Source organism: Lissotriton vulgaris, chromosome 12 (genome assembly GCF_964263255.1).
Source record: "Lissotriton vulgaris chromosome 12, aLisVul1.2, whole genome shotgun sequence".
In the NCBI taxonomy this organism is placed as follows: Eukaryota; Metazoa; Chordata; class Amphibia; order Caudata; family Salamandridae; genus Lissotriton; species Lissotriton vulgaris.
In genome coordinates, this window is record NC_141700.1 from 777,708,870 (window position 1) to 777,731,036 (window position 22,167).

The window sequence follows — 22,167 nt, forward strand, 5'->3', positions numbered from 1 at the left end:
CACCGTAATGTATGACGGCTGGGGGCCGTCATCAGCACCGAAGGGGTTAAACAAGTATGTGTTTAGTGAAAGCCTATGGGGAATATACATTAATGTGTTTTCCATGTCTCTGGAGAATATAGTTTAGTGTGCACCTCAAGGCAAGTCTTTGCTGAATATAAATTGAGTATAAACTGTAAATATATTTGCGTATCATCTGGTGTGTTTGTAAGTATATTCGGACTATTCAGTCGTGTGCGTTCCATGCAAACCTTTGGGGATTGTTCGGTAGTATGTGTGCTCTACGAGGAACGCAAACTGGTGTGTGCTGTACGAACGTGTATGAGGACAAGGGGTCAGGGCGCACTCTATGTACATCTATGGAGGTAGTAAAGCAAGAAAATTCTAGAAAGCCGAAGCTGCAATGCAGCCGTACCACTTTTTGGGTCATGTAAACTGGTGTACTCGCTGTATAGGTTTATGAGCAATAAAAGCCACAGTGCTCATGATATGGGTCTATGTAGAATAGAAAAGAAATACATTTTAAAGTGCGCCCTTTAAAAAGAAACAGGAAAAACCCATGAAGTAATAGTTGATTTGGAAATGCTTACTTGTGCATAAAGCATTGTTAAAAAGTGTCTGTGTGAGAGAGACAGCGAGATTATTTTTAAACAGTGCTCAGGATGAATGTGTTGGGCGATATCCGGTACCTCAGGCCTCTCTCGGGACATCTCCTCTGAAATGTTTCTCTCCTATTGTTCTCTACAGGAAACAGGGAAATGCCAAAGAACCCGAGACCTGCGATAAGCACAGCCAGTACCTCATCGGACACGGTGAGTGCAGTGGGGGTGCCTTCCTCTCAAGTGGGGTCCTGCCACAGCTACCTCTAGGTCAGATGCACTCCCCTAGAGTGGTGGGATTCTCTAATGAGCTTGGCCAGTGTGAGGTTTTCTGCCCTTTGAGAATTCTAAACATGGGGATAACGCGTCCCACCGGTGCCACCAATTGTGGTGTTATCAGTTTGTCGCTGAGAACTAGAGTTCGGACTCTCACCCTACCACTGCCAATAGCTATGGTGTTTTCAGCCTCTTTCTAAGACCTAGAGACCTAACTCTCACCTACCACTGGCATCTGTTGTGGTGTTACCAGCCTCTCTCTGACAACTACAATGTGGACTCTGACTCGACCGCTGCCATCTGCTGTGTTGTTTTCAGTTTTGCAGCGTGAATCTGTTCTATATTCACACGCTGTGCGTTATTCTGCCACGTAGTGGTTAGGTCCGGAATTCTTTGTAAGAAACTTTTGTCCTTCCACTATTTTTGTTTTTTGTTGTTGGTGGGCGTCGAAGGACCGCCATTTCTCTCTAAGAACTCGAGTGCAGACTCTCACCGTACTCCTGCCACAGCTGTGAGGTATTCAGTCTCTCTTTAAGAACTCTTACCCACTGCTGATACTTTTCTGTGTTTTTTCCCCTGCTCTGAGACTAGCGGGCCCGGGGAGACTGTAAGGACCATGAGGAGTAGGAAAGGGTACCCAGAAGCAACAAGTGCTATAGTGTTGTACTGGAAAGAGAGCTGGACTCATGGCTTCAGTCAGCAGTGTACTGGGCTACAAGAGCCAGCATGGTTAACTTGTCCCTATAGCGCTAGATTCCTGTACCTGGTAGGGGATCGAGGGACCCTGGGGCTGCTTTATCGTCAAATCTGTGCTGTCGGCCAGGAACCAGTTAGTTAGGCAGGACATATGGAAACATGATCACCCTTGAGAACTGGGCAGCCACTAGACCATGAAACAGAAGCCCCTGGGCTGGGATTAATATGACATAAAGTTAATGAGAAGGTATTCTATCCCACAGTTGTAGCCTTGAGCTTAGAAGAGACTGTCTTTGCGGCCCAGACACAGTGACCCACAGTTATTTGAGCCTTTAAGCTAAATGTGCTCCTTCCCTTTGCCCACTCCTCAGGCACCAAGGTCTACATTGATCCCTTCACGTATGAGGACCCAAATGAGGCCGTCCGTGAGTTCGCCAAGGAGATCGACGTCTCGTACGTGAAGATCGAAGAGGTGATTGGTGCAGGTGAGCACCTGGCATGGATGAGGGGGGAGGGAGTTTGGAACCCAATGAGGGTCAATGTGAGGGCTCCCTATTGCTGTCAAGCCAGAAACTTGCTTTTTAGCCACCTATTCCTCCACTAGTTTGTGCAGAGCCATCCTTCTCATCCCACACCACTCATCCAGTGTGCTGCAAGTCATCCACCCCCATTAACCCCTGTGCCTCCCTCCCCATACATCCATGCTTCCTCTCTCGCCCTCTCCTTCCATCAGTCATCCCCCCCTGTATAGTTCTGTGCCAGATTAAGGACACACATGTAGAATACCTGTGCTCATGTTTTTTAAAGGGGGCAGTCAGCAATAAACCACTTTATTAGAAGTGTTGCTGTTGATTGTGGTCTGAATATAGATTATCTATTGATGATTATCAGACAAGGTGAGGGATGTTTTTAAAGCGGCTGTGAACGCTATATCATGTGGCGTGTATTGCACACCTTGCAGACTGGGATTATAGGGGCAGCCATTTTGGAACGGTTCAGGTCAAAATGTGCATCTAACATCAGCGTTTTTCTCTTTGCCCCTTTATCTAGGTGAGTTTGGTGAGGTATGTCGGGGCCGCCTGAAGGTGCCAGGCAAGAAGGAGAACTATGTCGCCATCAAGACCCTGAAGGGGGGCTACACGGAGAAGCAGCGACGGGAGTTCCTAAGCGAAGCCAGCATCATGGGGCAGTTTGACCACCCGAACATCATCCGTCTGGAGGGAGTGATAACCAACAGCTGTCCTGTCATGATCATCACGGAGTACATGGAGAACGGGGCCCTCGACTCATTCCTCAGGGTAAGCACCCACAGATGTAAACTTTTAGGTTTCCACAAGGTACCAAACCATCTCAGCTACCTTTAGGGAGGTACATGCTCTATCCCTAAAACTACTTTGTCCCATTACATTGTCTTGGTCTGTTCATCCAGCAGACCGGGTCTGGTTACCATGCAGAGCGACCTGGGCTGTGATTCCTTGCTTCCTAGGGACATGTTGCGTTGAAAGTAGAATACGTTACTAGTGTTTTTAAGCCAGGGAGTCTTAAGGTTTCTCATGGCTGGGTTCAAAGGACAAAAAACAAAGGGGGGAGTGAAGAGGGGTGGGGTAGAATCCTGCTCCTCTTGGTACTATGTATCAACAACAAGATTCTACCTCTAAAATGCTCTAGCTTTCCTGTTTGAAAAGACTACGATTTTTTGGGTGGTATAGTGAGGTGTAAGGCCCCTCCAGACATTGAGAAGGAGACACTTTGTGTTTGTTAAAATGTCCCTCACACATTGAAAAATACCGCTACTACAGGAATACTCCTTTGTGTATATGGTGCTCCGTGTCTGGCCCGTGATTGTTGCTCTCATTTCTTATCACGCCCTTTGTTCTGTTTCTCTCTTATTCAGTTGAACGATGGTCAGTTCACTCCCATCCAGCTGGTGGGCATGCTTCGGGGCATTGCATCGGGCATGAAGTACCTCTCAGACATGAGCTACGTCCACCGTGACCTGGCAGCCCGAAACATCCTGGTCAACAGCAACCTGGTGTGCAAGGTGTCCGACTTCGGCCTTTCGCGATTCTTGGAAGAAAACTCCTCTGATCCCACATACACTAGCTCTCTGGTAAGCTGGAGCCCCAAGGAATGGGATGGAGTGGGGGTACAGTGGAGTGGCACTCTTTAGAAGGAAGGTTTATGAAATCCCTGCCAATATAAGCTCTATTAGCCTCTTCCCCTAAGAATAAATGAATTCCTGGGGTGGAAAGGAAATGCCTGTGAAACTTGTAGCCATCTGCATATATCTTTGGGGGCACTGACTTTGTGAGAAGCTTGATGTGATGTACTTAGTTCCACCGACCCGAGAGTGACAGGCTTTGTATAATGTGGAACAAATGTTTGAGGAGCGTATGGTTTAGAGGGTCATGTACATCCACAAATATACACTGCAAGTGTTCTTGGGGCACACAGACCCGCGGTGCCAATAGCTTGGGGTGCTTGGACTGACAACTTCAGGAGTCTGTGGTGCATGTGAAGAGCTTGAGGACGTAAACAAACGATGTAAGTGGCTTGGGTCCTGTGCGTGAACAGACAGCCTTAGAAGCTTGGGGTACTTGGCAGACATGGTGAAACCTTTGCACATAGACTGTGTGAGTGCCTTGGCCATTGGCAGGAATTTAGGACACCAAGTTGGGCCGTGTGTGGAGCTTGAAACATGGACACTGAGTAGCCTGGGGCATGGAGAATGTGAGGAGCCAGTGGCACATGGACTGGTTTGAGTAGATAGTGAAGCCATGGAAAAATCTAACCATCAGTGCCTTCAAATTGTCATTTTGTTTCTTTGTGCAGGGTGGAAAAATTCCCATCCGGTGGACGGCGCCCGAAGCCATTGCATTCCGGAAGTTCACATCGGCTAGTGATGTCTGGAGCTACGGCATCGTCATGTGGGAGGTGATGTCGTTTGGCGAGAGGCCTTACTGGGACATGTCGAACCAAGACGTAGGTGTCCAATGTGCTGTCTTTATACTCTTGACCATAGAGTCCATCCACCAGGTCTTGTTTGTTGATAAATCTTATTTGGTCTTATCCCCTGGTGCAGGTGATAAATGCCATCGAACAGGACTACCGACTGCCTCCGCCCACCGACTGCCCCACCTCACTGCACCAGCTCATGCTGGACTGCTGGCAGAAGGACCGCAACGCCCGGCCGCGCTTTGCCCAGATTGTCAATGCTCTGGACAAGCTAATCCGCAACCCAGCCAGCCTGAAAGTGGTGGGCCGTGACAATGGCGGGTAAGCTGCTTGCACACTGCCACAAAGCTGGTTATGTCAGAATTACACTGCCAGTACACATCTCTGCCTCTGTGTTTGAGACTGTGTGTGACTCTGTCTCATGCACCTTCCAAGCTGCACGTGTCAGTACCAACCTCTGAGTACCAGTACCTGTAGGTGCCTCCCTGGTTGTGTACATGTGAAAATGTAGGTATGCACAGAGCGCCATGCTTCGGTTGTTAAGTATAATGCAGGCAGGTTGTGGTTTAGTGCTATTGTGTAGAAAGAAGTGTTGTCTAGTGGCATATGTTGAATATTGGAAGGGCGTGGTATTCTGCTTAACGTTTATTGTGATTTGGAGACCAATGCTGTGATGTAGGAGGTATGGTCCACATATGTATCACTGCGTAGCAGAGCAGGTGGATTCCTGGTCAATCCTATCGTTAGAATGGTGGATCCTAGAGGTCTGCTCTTTATTAGGCCTGGGCGGTGAACTCTGCTCTGTTTGCAGAGTTTTCTGCACTCCACGGAGCTCGCGGAGTGCAGCAGAGTTTTTTTTCCCACTGGGGCTCGCATATAGTAAGTTTGCAAGAATGAGCTGCAGCTCGTGTAGAATTTCTACCCGAACGGCATAAAGACCTGCGCGAACCGCTGTTCGCACTGCACTCCTCAACCTGCGGAACTCCGCAGAGTTTTTGGGTAACTTCACGGAGTTCCGCGTAGCAAAACTCCGCTAACTACTCCCGGTGCTGCTCTTTATAGGGCAGACCGTGTGTACCAAAGACATACCCTGGTTGCCCCACAACCTGAGTCCAAGAGGAATAAAGACATCTACAGAGGACCTGGCAGCTTCATTGAACCTATAGTATGGGAGTGATTCAATGAAATTTAGGAATAAAATAGAACAGCATTACTGAAATAAGAGGTATCTTCTGGGGAACAAATTCCAGTGTTTCGCTGGATTAAAGAGGAAATTTAGGTTAACAAATGAAATTCCTGTGAATCCAGCCCTATATGAGCATTGGGTTAAGTTTGAGAAAATTTGGTGATGGTGGATTTAAATTTTTTTAAAGCTTTTTTGAGTTTGTTCTCCATTAGCGTGGCCTGGTGGACAGTCACGCGCCCTCTTGTACAACAGATTTGCATGTACGAGATAAACATGTTGGAAGTCGCTGGCTGGATTCAGATTGAACTTATTTTATTTTATTTTAAAAGTTTTATATAGCGCGAACAAGATCTTCGCAGATATCAGAACGCTTTACATAGAAGGGTACATGAGGGAACATAGTCAGACAAGTAAATCAATAGATCACACAGTACAAATAGTACAAATAAGTGACTGCAAGGCCAATCATGTGAGTAATAAGACAACTCAAACAAATAAGTAAAGGGGTCAAACATGTAGTAAAGGGGTCAAACATGTAGTACAGATCGTAGTAGTTCAAGTGTATTTAGCCATGAGGATAGCTTTTACTTCTTTTTTAAAGAGTGTAGTGGAGGAGATAAGCCTGGTTTCGGGAGGGAGTGAGTTCCAAATCCTAGGCGCCATTCCTGAGAACGAGCGCTTGTATGTTTTTTCCTTCCGAAATCTTCGAGGTTTCAGCAGAAGATTGTTTGTGCCTCTCGTGTTTCTAATTCCCCCAGAGATTGTCAATTTCTGAGCAAGGTAGCCGGGTGAGTTTAGGTGTACCGCCTTGTGAGTCATGCAGGCGATTTTCAGATGTATTCTGGCTTCAAAAGGCAGCCAATTCAGGGATTTCAAGTCCGGGGTAATGTGGGAGTGCTTTTTTGACCCAGTGATGAGTCTCGCTGCAGCATTTAGAGAAGCTTTTAGTGGTGCGGTTGTAGTTAGGGGGAGTCCGCAGAGGGCGGTGCTGCCGTATTCAATTTGTGGGATGACTAATGCTTGTACTGCAGTTTGGAAGGACCCAGTTCAATAAAGGGCCACCGACCAACCTTTCCCAGCAACATGTCAAAGGAATATGGGATAATGCACTCACTCACCCCATGCTGAATGAGCGAACAGTTTGGGATAACGAATGAAGCCGTTTGTTGCCCAGACCCAAGATTCTAATATGTAGTAGAAGATGCGAGGTGTGTGAACGCCATACCAAATAGGAGTTTTAATATTGGGCAATAAGATCGGATCTACCGAATTATAGATTTTATTTTTTTTTGTTAAAAAAATTGGTACTGACATAAAATGTTAGATTTCGAAAAATTGATGAAAGGTTCACTTTATGTTGCTTTTTTACGTACATAAAATCAAATCGATATGATACCACCCACTCGAAAACAGTAGCCCCACCCATCAAGTCATGCTTACAATGACAACCCCAGTGCATTCTGGGGTTTGAAATAATCGTCTCTCAGTACCATATTTCGCCCTACCACAGTCTCTCTTACTCATAGACATGCGACTCAAAATGGACGCCTCTTGAGTCACTCGGAGACGTACTTCCAGCCCTACTGTTGTGTTGCTCCCATGTGCCCTTAAACTCATTGCGGAGACTGAGAACAGGGCGTCTGGTGCCTTGGAGAATAAATATTGTACCTCAGGGGGGAAATACTCACTCCCTGATTGTGGAGGGGGGAGGGGGGGGGGGGGTAGTGTCTTATGCATTTCCAGCACCGGGTCAGCCCCGAAAGCAACCTGGCTGAGCTAGAAAGTGTCTTGGTCTATGTCGGAGACCGTCCACCCCAGCTGAAGAACGTTGCCTCCCTGGCACCCTGGGACTCACAGATACTGTCCTGGGCGAGAAGGGGGCTTCGTGCCATTCAGGCACACCCATAGACGCCCTTGGCTGAGGCACCGTGAACCCTCTACTGGCAAGCAACATACTTCTCACAAAGTCTCTGGTGGCCCCTCTTCAAGGTCAGCACTGCCCGGAAAAGAATCACCACACTGCTCTCCCACTCTTTCAGTCTGGGGGTCCCACGGGGCTCGCCAAACGGCTCCCCAATTCTTTCAGCCTAGGGGCCCCACAGGGCTCAGCACACTGCGCCCCATTTCTTTCAGTCTAGGGGTCCCATGGGGCTCAGCACACTGCACCCCTTCTCTTTTAGTCTAGGGGTCCCACGGGGCTCGCCACACTGCTCCCCATCTCTTTCAGTCTAGGGGTCCCACGGGGCTCGCCACACTGCTCCCCATCTCTTTCAGTGTGGGCATCCTACGGGGCTCGCCACACTGCTCCCCATCTCTTTCAGTGTGGGCATCCCACGGGGCTCGCCACACTGCTCCCCATCTCTTTCAGTGTGGGCATCCTACGGGGCTCGGCACACTGCTCCCATCTCTTTCAGACTAGGGGCCCCACAGGGCTCAGTACACTGCGCCCCATCTCTTTCAGTCTAGGGGACCCATGGGGCTTGGCACGCTGCTCCCCATCTCTTTCAGTCTAGGGGTCCCACAGGACTCGGTACACTGCTCCCCATCTCTTTCAGTCTGGGGGACCCATGGGGCTTGGCACGCTGCTCCCCATCTCTTTCAGTCTGGGGGTCCCACGGGGCTCGGTACACTGCGCCCCATTTCTTTCAGTCTAGGGGACCCACGGGGCTCGGCACGCTGCTCCCCATCTCTTTCAAACTGGGGGTCCCACAGGGCTCGGCACACTGCTCCCATCTCTTTCCGTCTGGGGGTCCCACAGGGCGCGGTGCCCTGCTCCCAGGCTCTTCGGGGCTCCCTCTTCCAGGCCAGCGCCCCCCAGGACGGGGCTCCAGTCTGGCGGGCTCCTTGCTTGGAGGTCGCAGTTCACGAAGATGGCGGACAGGAAGGGAGGCTGCAGCGGCGGAGGGAAGCGCCTGTCAGAGCCGCGGCCTTGAGTGTCTGGAGCCGGATCAGTGGACGTGCGAGCGGCGCTGGCACCGTGCCCGCTGAGGGTGGCACATGAGCGCGGCCAGGCGGATCCGTGTCCAAGGGACGGGGACGGCGTGTCCAATCCCTTTAGTGTGGCAGGAAATACGCGGGAATGTAAATATCCCACTTTCATCCCTTCATGAGAGCTCTCCTTTCAGGCAGGGAGGGAACTGAGACACCAGGAGGTGGCGAAGGGGCCCGCTCTCACACACGCGGCTCCGTTGAGGTTAGACCCCGTGCCTGTTGGCTCACAGGACTCTTTACCAGTCTAACCCCCCCCTTGAGCTTCTGGTCAGAGCCTGAAATCTTTGGAATCCATTGGGGTCCACCCATGCTTTTCTCAGCCAGTGAGGAAACACGCGCCTTGAAGCCAAGGCACTTCTAAAGCGGAGCAGCCGGTGCAAGGCCGGGCACAGAGCCCTCATCAGTTGTGCCTGGTATTCCCGGTCATTGTCCTGGGATGCTCTGGCAATGGTCGCATTCTCACCATTCAGCTGCACTGCACACAGCGCCACGCGCTACTTGTGTTCATTCGAGGCGCTCTTACCTCTGCTCGGGCTTCGTGTCCTGTATTTGCTGCCGGCATCATGTCGCATGATGTCTGTTAATCCATCTACCTCCTGCAGGGGTTGCCTAGGTGTTTTTATGCTGCACTTGTGCAACTTATTTCTGGCTGGAGTAGTGCCTCGTGCTCCAGAATGAAGTTGCGATTTTTGCAAAGAGATGAAGTTGGGCCTTAGGGGCAGGTAGGAATTGTTCTAAATATTCAGGAGTGGAGTGAGGCCTCGTCGGAGCTGGAGGTGGGCCTCGTGTGTCGTTTGGAGTTGGGCCTTGTGCTTTGGGTTGGAGTCGAGCATCGTACTCGTGGCTGGAGTCGAGCCTCATGCTCTGGGGTGGAGTTGGACCTCATGCTCGAAGTTGGAGTCGGTCATCATGCTACGGGCTGCAATCCAGCCTGATGCTCAAAGCTGGAGTCGATCCTTGTACTCGAGGATAGCGTTGATCCTCGTACTCAATGCTGAAGTCAATCCTTGTACTCGAGGCTGGTGTTGAGTCTCGTGCTCAAGGCTGGAGTGGAGCCTCATGTTCGGAACTGGAGTTGGGCATCGAGCTCAGGGCTGATGTCAATCCTTGTATTCGAGAATGGAGTTAATCCTTGTACTCGTAGCTGGAGTCAATCCTTGTACTTGAGGCTGGAGTCGATCCTTGTACTCGAGGCTGGAATCAAGAATCATGCTCAGAGCTGGTGTTAGGCTTCAAGCTTAGGGCTAGAGTTGAGCATTGTCCTCTGCACTGGAGTTGAGCCTCTTACTTGGGACTGGAGTCTATCTTCGTACTCGAGGCTGGAGTCCAGTTTCGTGCTCAAGGCTGGAGTCAGACCTTATGCTTGAGGCTGGAGTTGGGCCTCAAGCTTATGGCTGGAGTCAAGACTCATGCTTTGGGATGGGATTTCCTACTCAAGACTCAATCCTTGTACTCCAGGCTGGAGTAGAGTCGCGTGCTCAGGGCTGGAGTCAAGCCTCATGCTCGGGGATGGAATTTAGCCTCATAGTCGAGGGAGTCGACCTTTGTACTCGAGGCTGGAGTCAATCCTTGTACTCGAGGCTGGAGTCGATCCTTGTGCTCGAGGCTGGAGTCGATCCTTGTACTCAAAGGTGGAGTCGATCCTTGTACTCAAAGGTGGAGTCGATCCTTGTACTCAAAGGTGGAGTCGATCCTTGTACTCGAGGCTGGAGTCGATGCTTGTACTCGAGGCTGGAGTCGATCCTTATACTCGAGGCTGGAGTCGATCCTTGTACTCGAGACTGGAGTCGATCCTTGTACTCGAGGCTAGAGTCGATCCTTGTACTCGAGGGTGGAGTCGATCCTTGTACTCGAGGGTGGAGTCGATCCTTGTACTCAAAGGTGAAGTCGATCCTTGTACTCAAAGGTGGAGTCGATCCTTGTACTCGAGGCTGGAGTCGATCCTTGTACTCAAGGCTGGAGTCGATCCTTGTACTCGAGGCTGGAGCTGAGTCTCGTGCTCAAGGCTGGAGTGGAGCCTCATGCATGAGGCTGGAGTTGGACCCCATGCTTGGTTCTGTAGCCAGGTATCAGACTGTTAGGTGGCGCGAGTAGGGCATCAGACCGTTAGGTGGCGCGAGTAGGGAGCATGTCAGTGTGTGGCACGATGGAGCAGAGTCCCATAGGTTTATCTAAATGTTGTATCCAAGGGCAGGTTAGGACAGCCAGGCCTTCCCAGTGCCTCCCGCTGCCCTCACAGCACGGCACAGCCACAGAAGGGAGCAGAGCCTGCAAAGAAGAGATTAGTTGCAGACCTGAGGTCCAGGACACTGTGTCATGTCTGCCCTCACTGCCCCCTTACCACCGCCTGCCCTCCCATGGGACTCACACATTCCTCGCCATGGCTGTTTGTGAGCAGCCTTTGATAGGATGCAGCTGTCTGTGAGCTCAGCCTGCATCATGGGCTTATTAAAACTCTGCTCGCCTTCTGTCACCATCCCTCCCGCTGCGAGGGTCTCCCCTTACACACTACCCTGTATCACCGTCTCCCCCACTCCGAGGGTCTCCCCATGCAACCTACCTTTATTACTATCCCTCCCGCTACGAGGTTCTCCCCTTACACCCTACCTTTCTATCACTGTCTCTCCTACTCCAAGGGTCTCTGTTACACCCTACCCTTGTATTACTGTCTCTCTCACTGCAGTGCCCCCCCGTGCACCCTACCTTCTATCAAAGAGAGAACCTAGGCTTTCCATGCATACATACACACATACCTACATGCATGCATACATAAACATGCATACCTACATGCATTGTTTTTCTATTGGCTGCAGGGTGTGTCTTTCCACCTCCCCTGGAGCTCAGGGGAGGCCTCTCTACAGATAGCAAGTGTCCCTGAAGCAAGCCCTGTTTTTTCCCAGTTTCATTGTAGGCAAGTAGGTCCCGGGTTTCACTTCAGCCTATTTCCTCTCTGTGATTCCACCGTCTCCATCCACTTCACGTTTGGTCTTTTTTCCCTTTACCTGCCATTTTACAAAAAAAATTAAAAACTACAATTTTTATAATATTTAATTTTCCTACTGCTATAACTGTCAAGTGCTCCGATTTCTCCTTCTGTCGTGTCTGAAGACCCTCGGAGCTACCTTCTCCCGTGCAACCCGCCCATAGTGGTTGTCACCAATTTTTGGTCAGTTTTTGTTGCATCAGGTTCAATGGTCAGGACCTTCTTCGTCTCCCAAAAATGTTTTTTGTGAGCTACTGATTTGTGTGTGTGTGTGTTTTTCATGTCTGTTTTGTCCGTAATAGTGCATGTGCAGTGGTAGGGTGCAGTGAAAACATGTTGGGCTTTTCTTCAAAGTGCCACGGTTAGACTGCAAAATGTGCCAAGACAGGGTCCACGCTGCCAACTATGTACCGTGTGCATGTTTTTGAAAAGTCTGTGCTCCTTCTGCTGTTTCTAAAATTTCAACAAAGTGTACACTTTTGTTATTTTTCAAATCTACAGCTAGGGTGTAGTTATAGATTCCTCTCGAAGGCTCCAGAACCTTCTCATAGAGCCGGGGGGGAAGGGGGAGGGGGGGACTAGCACCCAGCCCTTGTACGCCTTACATAGTGACTTTTCATGGAACCTTTGGCACACCTCTTAACCTCCTTGTGCTTCAGGTCTCCAACCAAAAGTGGCCTCAAAGGTTGTGAAACACCACGGAAAGCCATATTTGATCACATTTTCAAGTGGAATAGTGTACAAATGGTTGCATCAGAAACAAGACCCGACTTGGACCATTGGCTTATCATGGTGAAACCAAGAATGATCCAAGCGGTTAATAATTGTGCTATCATTTCGAAAGGCTGTGTGACGTCACTCCAGTTCAATCTATGTTTGATTATTCTCTCTTTTCCTCAGATCTCTCTTGGTGTCTTCTACTTTTGCTGTTCTAGAGTTCTCCCCACTGATCCCACTTCTGACACCATTGTGTTGCTTCCACCTCCTCTGTCTGTGTGTGTAACTCTTGGCTCCCTCTCTCCTTCCCTGCAGACCTTCCCACCCCCTCCTGGACCAGCGCCTCCCTCACTATTCCACCTTCGGCTCAGTGGGCGAGTGGTTGCGGGCCATCAAGATGGGGCGGTACGAGGAAAACTTTGCCAACGCGGGTTTCAGCTCCTTCGAGTTGGTCAGCCAAATATCCACTGAGTGAGTAACTATGGCAGCCGTATTGCCCCTGCACCTCATCCATCTCTTGATTTGCTGCCACAACCCAGTCCAGAACTCCAAGCCTTCCCCAATCACAAACACGAGGATGCAGGGAGGTACCTGACACTTAGCTGGCACTGCCCCGCGTAGAACTGCCGGTAGAGTCCGGAGACCTTTAACTTAGCATCTCGTCTACCGGTGCTTTCTGTTGTTGCTGTTTCCTTGAATTTCCTGTCGCTGTTTCCAGACTCTCTCTTGCTTTTTGCTTGTTGTGTCTCTATCTCTTGCTTTCCTATGTTTCTCTCACTTGGCCTGTGTTTTTCTCTCTACAGCTGCTGAGGGCAAGAACATTAGTGTTTTTAAACGATGCACTAGTAGTTGAATTTTAGAACATTTAAATGCTGGTTGAAACCAACACAAAAAAGATTCAAGAGGGACTGTGAACCCCTAGTTTCATTTTCATTGATTGGAGGGAAAACTAGAATTAATATGTTCTGGCATTCACAGCTCAGGGTGTGGAGTGCGGCCATTTCAGCCCTTTGTTTCTCTATCTGTTCTCTTTCTTACTTGCCCTCTAATACTCTGTCTCAGCGGTGCCTCTCATTTGTTCTTTCCCTCGCTTTCTCTGTTTCTTTGTTTACAATCACTCTCCTCTCCCCTCACCTCCATCTCTCCTTCTTCCTCTGCCTCTCCTCTCCTCCAATCTGTCCTCGGTCCTTCAGTCTCTTCACCTGATACCTCCCTCCTTGCCCACTGGCTTTCCTGTTCCCTTCTTCCCGGTCTTTTCACGTCCTTGTTCGTGGCTCCATCCCTCCGTTCATATTCTGCCTTCACTCTCTCCTCAGCAGCTCTCCCTCGCCACACGCCTCCATCCATTCTGCGCCTTTGTACCTCTTACCAGGGCAGTGCAGTCCCTGCAGTCTCTTCTCTGGCGTCCTTGCACACTCTTGACCCCCTCACCCTCCTGTCTGCGTCACACTCTCTCCCCCTCTCTCTTTTGCCTGCTTCTCTCTCTCCTCGCTCTTTTTCTTCTGATTCGATTCCTGTTGTCCTTCTGAATCCTCTCTTCAAACCATGTGCAGCTGTCACAACTCGGCTCCGGATGCTAGAGGGTTTGCTGAAGGTCACATAGAGGGCGTAGCAGAGCTGGGATTAAACCGAGGCACAGGGTCTTTGTTACTAAGGTCAGAGAGAGAGTCATGGGCACAGATGAGCCTACTGTCAGGTTCTGGGGCCACTTAGACATTTTGTAGGCCACATAGAGGGTCAGAGTCAGAGCAGGAGGGGAGATTAGACCCTAGGTCTCATGTTGTGTTATGTCGCTCCGTATAAATAGTCTCAGCTTGTGGGGGCTAGTGAATGGGGGTGTGTAGGGTGGGTATAGACACAGTGCACCATGGAGACCCAGTGTCCAGGCGCATTATGGCATTCGCTCAGGCACTGGTGCAGGATATCTGGTCAGCAGTGACACCTAGTGGCCACTTGAAGTATGCAAGCAGCAAAGGTACAGAGTGGCCCTGCAGTCTGCTTCCCTACCAGAGAGTTCACTGTTGCGCCATCTTATGTTTTACGGTCGCATGTGGAGAAAAAGGTGCCATGACACAGGCTGGGTCCGGATCTCTGCAGACAAGCAGATGCCGGCTGGTGTGCACAAGAGAAGGTTTTGCAGCAGGCCATTTTGAGAACTGTAGTGTGTGTTGCTGAAGGCCAAGTAGCCCAAGCATTAGCCAACTCATTATCTCTCTCTCTCTCTCCTGTGCAGGGACTTGCTCCGAGTTGGGGTGACGTTGGCCGGCCACCAGAAGAAGATTATTTCAAGTGTGCAGAACATGAGGGCACAAACCAAACCCACCTCTGTGCGATACTGACTCGCCGACCCTGGGCAAGCAGAAACCTGTTTTCAAGTCACATGACTGTGCCTTAGACCAGACCCTGCTCTGAAAAGCAGAACATCCACAGTCCTGGCTGCTGGGGCGAAGTGGGTTTCGAGGGCAGAACAGGATAGAGGATGGATACCGGGTCACGCACCAGACTGGGCAGCTAAAGACGCCATGCAAGCAGCTACGGGGCATCTTGGGAAAGTAAGGGCCTTTGGAAGTTCCTTTGCAATGGAAGGAAGTTGCATGACTTTATGGCCCCACCTCTTCCTCAGAATCTTCGTACGCAACTGTAACGTCGCCCAGGAATGGAACGCCCACCTCAGGCGCTCGTTAACCTCCGGAGAGTTCCTGGGCACACCACCATCACCGGGACATCCTGTTTGGAGCATCTAGTTGTCCCATACTGAACTCGAAGCTTACCCTCACCTAAACCTGCAGCCATGCCTGGCGAGGCCCGGTACTCCAGTGAAATACAAGGAAGAGTGCACAACTGGATTTGAAGGGATGGCACAGCACCTCCTGCAGGCAAACAGGAAAAAAGCACCTCCTGTCTGAGTGCTTCACTTAGGAAAGCCTTGTGACCCTTTGATGGGACAGTCTCATCCGAAGGTTCTGCTTCTGGCGAGGAGAGAAATGCTAAGCCCTCGCCTTCATCCCTAATGCCAAAGAAACAAAGAAAGTTGGCTTCTTGTGCCATCGCGGTCTAAGGAAGCAGCTGTGATGTCACAACAGTGCCGCCAAGGTTACGTCATAACAGTAGGAGGAGCACCTTCATATTGAAGGCTCTCTGCCTTTCCATGAACTAAATTATGTGCAAACCTAAAGTCTTTTTAGAGGGGAGGCCCTGAGATGGTTATTCAGATCTTTTTTGCCTCGACCCCACTGACAATGCCGCTGTTGTTTCAGCATTCGGAACAGACGGCGGATGCAGCAAGTAGAGTGAGGACATATTTCTCATGATTTCTCCACATAAGACGGACAATGTATTTTGAAGCTCTTGGCAACGCATTTTCTTGTCTGCATCTGGTAGTGGCCAGCGTTCAGGACAGAGTGGAGGCCATGTTGGCGACCTAGACCTATGCTGAGGCTGCTGTCTATTACCAAAAAAAAGTGCATTTTACAGGGACAAAATTGTGAAAATGCTGGCCAGACTTGTATCCAGTACATATTCAGCCCCATGATGCACACTGAAATCGAAAATCTCCATGACGCAAAACTTTACCTGCATGCCCTTACACACATGGAATCCATTAACGCCTAAATCCCACCTTATTGTCTTTTTTCCCCTTTGAGGAAGTGCTCCCAAAGTCTCTGGTGCTATTTTCTGAGCGTCTGTCATTTTAAGTTACAAGTTACTTCCATTTAATGAATGGCTGCCATTTTGTCAGTGGTTGCCATTTTATGAGCGGCGGCCATTTTGTGCATCATTGCCCAGCCTTTAATGTTTATTAATTGCACAAAGCCTTGCAGGAACGTGAACAATTCAGGGGGCAATCTTCAATTGAAGAGAAAGCTCAAAAATCCTCTTGGATGTTCAGTGTCATTCTTAAACTGAGGTTGGGCATGTACAGGGGCGTGGGGGGTGGGTATAAAAACAGTACAGCAAACGTGAGACATTTTCCTGCTTGCTAGTGATTGGTTGATGTGAACTTAACACATGCTTATTTTAATTGGCTGGTAAAGTTATACTACCTCAAAATAACGTGTTTGGCCAACTGGGTTCTTGTCCTCTACTTGTCTGACTAGTGAATTCCGTGCTTTGTTGCCCATCATTGGCAACTCTCCTGCCTTTTACCAACCAAAACGTTGTTGTTGCTAACCTCCCTATTTCAGGGATGTCTAATTGGTGATTATCACACTTATGTGCATGTTACCGGTTATGTGTGATTTAGTAACAATTTGATTTGCCAGTTCCATGCCTACCTGCCTATGTCCAGCCATTTGATTGGTCATTTCTGTTTACTTACTTGTTGCCATTGGAATTTCATTAGTAAATTCCAACTGCACCGTGTAATTTTATTAGCACTTACAGAAATGTAGCATCCTTTTAGATTGGTTGTTTCCTTGTGTTTGGCTGCACCTCATTTGAGTTGTGAATTCCTCGCCATTGCTATGTGCATTCCTTTTGTGGTGCAGACTCTTTTTGTGGACATATTGATTGGCTTATAACACATTTACTGGGCGAGGAAAGATATCTTTTAGAAAAGTTCTTTTTCACCTACAAAAATTAGGGAATCTTCCCTCCCTCCACCTACTCGGACACACACTCATACTAACCATGCAAACTTAATCCGCACATACATGTGCTCGGCCATGCATAATTTCCAGCATACATGTATGTGACGATCTCAAACACACACAAACACCGCTCATATATGTGCTGTCATTTACACATGTTTTCTTTAACAAGACATGTATACTTTAATACATACAATTTCTGTTAGATACTCACTCTGCCATAGCCTGTCGCCCATACATACACACATGAACAAGTGCATACACTGAACCCACATTCGTACAAGCATCGCACACAGACACGCTCCTTCTCAAACACACACAACTCCTGTCCACTCACACATACACAGAAACAGCCATTGAATGTGCGCTTTGTCCTGTTTGAGACATTTCTTGCTCTCAGGAGGGCCCCCTCCCTTCCTTCCCAGTCTCCCCCACGCCCAGGTGGGTCAGTTTAAAGGGGCGCGGAGGAGGAGGTTGGCAGGAAATAACAGGAAAAGGACCGGAAGTCCAGGCCCTAGTAACAGCACTGAACAAACAACGCCTAATTGTCAGGACACAATCCATTTGGGAGACGAGGAGAGTAATTTTGGGGGACATCCAGAAATGTGCTGAGGTGAAAGGTCAAGGGTGGAGGGGCAGTACAGTCGCGTAGGGCGTCCCTCCTGTCACCGTACCCATCAATGTGTAGACTATGACCAATCAGGCACCTTTTAGGCAATGACCAATCAGACACCTCCATTTCCTGGCACGTGCCTGGATACGTGTCTTGGCGTCGGACGCTCGCGTCCTGCACTGGCGGTATTTTACCACTGTGTATAGGGGGAGGAGCAAGGATCCTCACCCTGACCCCAAAAATAAAATAATAACATAGCATAGGAAGGAATCTCAGGTAGATTTTAATAGAAACCCATTATATCTCGCCAGAAGCCCCTATCGGCCAATCCACTCTCCCTTTGCACATGGCGGCCGTGCCTTACAAAGGACTTATGCACCCTTTGGCGCCAAAGCTTCTACCTTGACAAACTTCCTGCGGCCAATGAAATGCTGCGGCTGCTACCAGAATAGCTAACCTGTAAAAGGTTCTGTATATACATTGTTCATAACGTTAGTAATATTTTTAAATGTCTTTTTTAATTAAATTATTTGTTAATAAAATAAAGATTGTGTCTTTGGATTTTTCGTTCACTCATTTCATGGTCAGATACTAATAATGGTTGAATTTATTTTGAAAACAAAACAGTGTTTCTTGGAAATAGGCCATGTACAGGAGACCTTTCCCTTTTTACCTTTGGAGGGTATTGGTATCTTATCGCGTGGTGAACCTGCTGTATGGCTCTGCTGCATGTGATCTGCTGGCGATTGCTTGAAATCCCGAGGTTGATAAAAACGAGTACCATTGGCTTGTGCAGTAGTAACACTCGCTATTGCAGCGCCGCGTTAATTGTTCAGTATTTTACAATTCAAGAAGTAGGTTTTTCTCAGCTTGACTCTTTTCTGGATTCACATGCTAAGCACTATTCCACCATCTAGTAATTGGACCTGAACTTGATCTTTGTAATCTCTCTTCTCTCGCTTTTTTTTGGTGGGGGGGGCGCGAGGTTTGGGTGTCGTCGATTCTTTATTTGGTGCTGTGTCCCTCCTTGTGTGAAGTCACGTATGCCCCGAAAACACTTCTACGTACATCCTCAGATTCTTTTTTCTGCTGTTGGGTTGCACAACAAAACAATGTCTTACTCAAAGTGTTTCCCCCCTGAGCAGAGTTAGACACTAAATCATAAATCATTATTGTTTTGCTGCGTGAATCTTTTTGGGATTCACATGCTGTGCATTATTCTGCCATCTACTGGTTGGGCCTGGAATTGTCTATTTTTGTTTCACTTCCTGTAGCGTATCCTCCAGCGCACCTTCTGAAGATGGCCGACCTTTCAGTCTCTTCTGTCTTGTGAAGTATAGCTTGAGTATTTTGTCCATCATATCCCCCTTCTGCCACCTATCTCGACAGACCACCCCTGACTGCAGCGCTTCAAAGCCTAGCTGATTCTTTCATTTACTTGCCTCTAGTTTGCCACAGATTACCTTTTAGCTGCTCCTTCGTACAAGTTGATTTCTGATTTGTTGCTGGGAGCCATGCATGTGTCACTCACCATCATTGGTTATCATCTCCAAATCCACCTGGGGTTTTCAAGAGTAGACTTCAGGCTCGCTGAACCACCCATCCACCATTTTGGACCACATTGGGGGTGGCTTGCACACCAGGTAGCTGTGTAAACTTAATAAGTGCAGAGTTTGTCACTCAAACTCTACACCAAAGAGAGAAGTGTACGAGTGAAGACAGGCGGCTGAAGCCTTGGAGTCTTAAGTCGATGACTGCCTTCTTGGTGTTAGCTCCCAGGATACCGCTGTCCTTTCCTCTGGTTTGTGAACACTGCCAGTCAGTAACGGACCGAGAGGCTGCGGTCCATTCACTGGCCTCCAATCAGAACTATGAGCCTGCACTCACTACACTGGACGCTCGTCACTGAGCGGCATCCACAATCCTTACACCACATGCATTCAAAGGCTTAAAGTTTGAGATCCTTACACACAGCCTGCATGCCAAAGACCCAGAACTTGGAGTGCATATATGACCGAGAGTCATGGGCTGAGCACCTGACATCCCTTCAGTGCCTGCTGGCAAACACCAAGAAATGGAAGAACCAAAAGCCCGCAATTCCTACATACAAATTCTGAGTCGAGGAGATCCAGAATTGTTTTAAGAGGGAACACATTCCTGATCTTCCTCTGGCCTCCCTACAGAGAGAGCAGACAAGTGTAAAATGTAATCATGGCTACCCTGAAATCTCATTCTCAAACCAAAGATTTTTAGGAAAACAACCAGGTTGGTAGTTCATCACCAGTCTGATCACTTCGTGAGAAGCCAGCAAAACAGCTACAAACCAAGGTTTTGCCGCGTGAATCTTTCTGGTTTCACTATGCTGTGCATTATTCCGCCATCTCGTGGTTGGGTCCGGAATTGATAATAGGGCATCTAGGAGGTTTAAAGGCCAAATCCTTATTTCTGCTGTTGGCTATGGCAGCAGTGAAGAGATCAAGCATGTGGTCAGTGTTTCTGGCGCACAGTAGAAGGAACCAGAAGTGCTCTTGATGAGTAACAAGATCTTTTGTGAAGTGGATGCCCAAAGGGTTTGTCGAAAATATACAAGACCTTTGTAGCGAGAGCCGCCAGGCTGGCCATCAATACCACGAATCCGAACTCCAGATTGTGGCGCAAGCAGAATGAGTTTAGTTTCCTCTTCCTCGGATGCTGTTATCTGTCAGAAACTGTAAAATCTCCCATAAAAGATCTGAAACTCTCATAATAGCTATCTGTTAAAATCTGTGAGCCTGAATTCTTGCACAAGCTGCAGGTCAGTGGCCACAGACTTCAGAACAGCTGTTTAATTCCTCGTACTCTCAAATCTGTGTGGTGGTAATGCCCCACTCCATGTCCTCCCGTGCTCCACAGGGCAGGCTGCAGCATGTCCCATCCAGGGCTCACAGAAATAGGATCACCGCACCCCCATCCTAATGGGAGTCCATGCTGGCTCGAACCATCTTTGAAACCAGCTGCATCACTGACAGAGCCATCACGACCAGCACCCCGGCTTACCTTGCAGAAAAGCCCACCATCTCTGGTGGATCTCGGCCCACCTGCAGCCAGGACACCATCAGACTGCAGACTAAAGTGCGAAAGAAGAAAAAAAGAGAGAGACAGCAGACATTATCCCTTTATGGACCCAAGATCTGGGAACAACATCCCTGTACACATCAGGAGGGCCCCAATACTGCTCTCATTTAGGGAAGAGTTGAAGACACACCTCTTTGAAGACCACAACATTACAACGCATTAACCATCCACACATCAGCCTCCTCTTAATTGTTAACTTTATGCCAGTCTTTGACCATGTGCCGCCCTCCACTGCCTTTCGGCTAGGTTTGCACTATAGAAATGCCTTATACATACACAAGCCTGAAATACTTACCATGGCTGTCAGTCGAAGACCATGAGCCTGAAATACACCGGCTGTCAGTCAAAGACAGCAAACCGTAAACACGTACACTGGCTGTCACTGAAAGACCACCAGCCTGAAACACGTACACTGGCTGTCACTGAAAGACCACCAGCCTGAAACACTGACAGTGGCTGTTAGGAGATGACCACGAGCCTGAAATGCATATTTTAAGCTGTTGTTGAAATGTTTGAGCTTGAAACACTCACACCAGTTGGCAGTCAGAATCTGAAACCTTGCGTGCTGGAAGCCGCCACCCGTGCACGAGTGCTGAGAGACCGACTACAGGGAAAGACTGGCACTTCGAGGTGGCATGGGAGCAGGAGTTGCTTTAAAGTGAGTCCTCTGATCTGCAGGTTGGTGCAAGTGAGAGGCGAGAGGATCACTAGATTCACTCTGCCATCCTGCAGGAGGCACCTTAAGGTCATAAGAACACCTGCATCCCCTGCTCTAGCGGGCCCATGTCTTGGTTGAAGGTGACAGATGACATAGGTACCGCATTATCACTGGTGTCCTGTCCTGTGTGTCCCTGTTCCCTGTAAATGTAAATGTAAATTGATACTTGTATAGCGCACTACTCACCCGCAAGGGTCTCAAGGCACTTGTACGAATACCGCTGTGGAACCCATTCTGGCTTTCCCTGTGAGGCGTCCACTCCTGGGCACCCCCAAGGTAGAGGCCAGGCATCCTTAGCGTTGTGGGGGCCGTTGTGGAGATTAAGCAAGCTATTGCCCAGAGTTGCAGAGTGAGACTCCCTGATTGGAATAGGCACCGAGGTGAGAATTATCAGGTCCATGGAATTTTTGAGCCCAAGACCCGCCGAGGCGGGGAATTGAACCCTGGTCCTGGGCTAGACCTCTGCATCAGGGTCTGCCGCTCTAACCATTGAGCCACACTTCTCCACTGAGCTGGGGTCTGGGGGTCTGGAATTTAGAGAGTGAATGAATGATGTAATCAGTGGCATAACATTAACCCCCGCAGTGCGGGGTGAGCTCCAGGGGGTCCCCTCCAGCACTGTGCATGGGTGGCAGGCCCCTGGCCTGAAAACTCTTGACTGGGTCTGGGAGGGGGTGGGGAGGCAGAGGGTGGCTGTACTTTGCAGGGGGTTGCCCTCAAGTTTCGTTAC

At 49.1% G+C, this 22,167-nt stretch overlaps 1 protein-coding gene and 1 pseudogene across 2 annotated transcripts in view; both read left to right on the plus strand.

The window, feature by feature from the left end:
• The window catches only part of EPHB4 (EPH receptor B4), a 94,628-nt gene extending 76,462 nt beyond the window's left edge, over positions 1-18,166 (plus strand). Inside the window, exons 9-16 of one of the 2 annotated variants that reach the window (XM_086946137.1) lie at positions 748-812; positions 1,943-2,056; positions 2,622-2,869; positions 3,466-3,681; positions 4,404-4,553; positions 4,654-4,847; positions 12,719-12,874; positions 14,637-18,166. In XM_086946137.1, the coding sequence (XP_086802263.1) occupies positions 748-812; positions 1,943-2,056; positions 2,622-2,869; positions 3,466-3,681; positions 4,404-4,553; positions 4,654-4,847; positions 12,719-12,874; positions 14,637-14,742 (1,249 nt within the window). In that variant the 3' untranslated portion in view covers positions 14,743-18,166. The remainder of the gene's footprint in view (positions 1-747; positions 813-1,942; positions 2,057-2,621; positions 2,870-3,465; positions 3,682-4,403; positions 4,554-4,653; positions 4,848-12,718; positions 12,875-14,636) is intronic. The other variant, XM_086946138.1, reaches the window with a different exon arrangement.
• A 1,663-nt stretch (positions 18,167-19,829) lies between these two features.
• On the plus strand, positions 19,830-20,351 carry LOC147678681 (large ribosomal subunit protein eL32 pseudogene; annotated as a pseudogene).
• Positions 20,352-22,167: the final 1,816 nt, after the last annotated feature.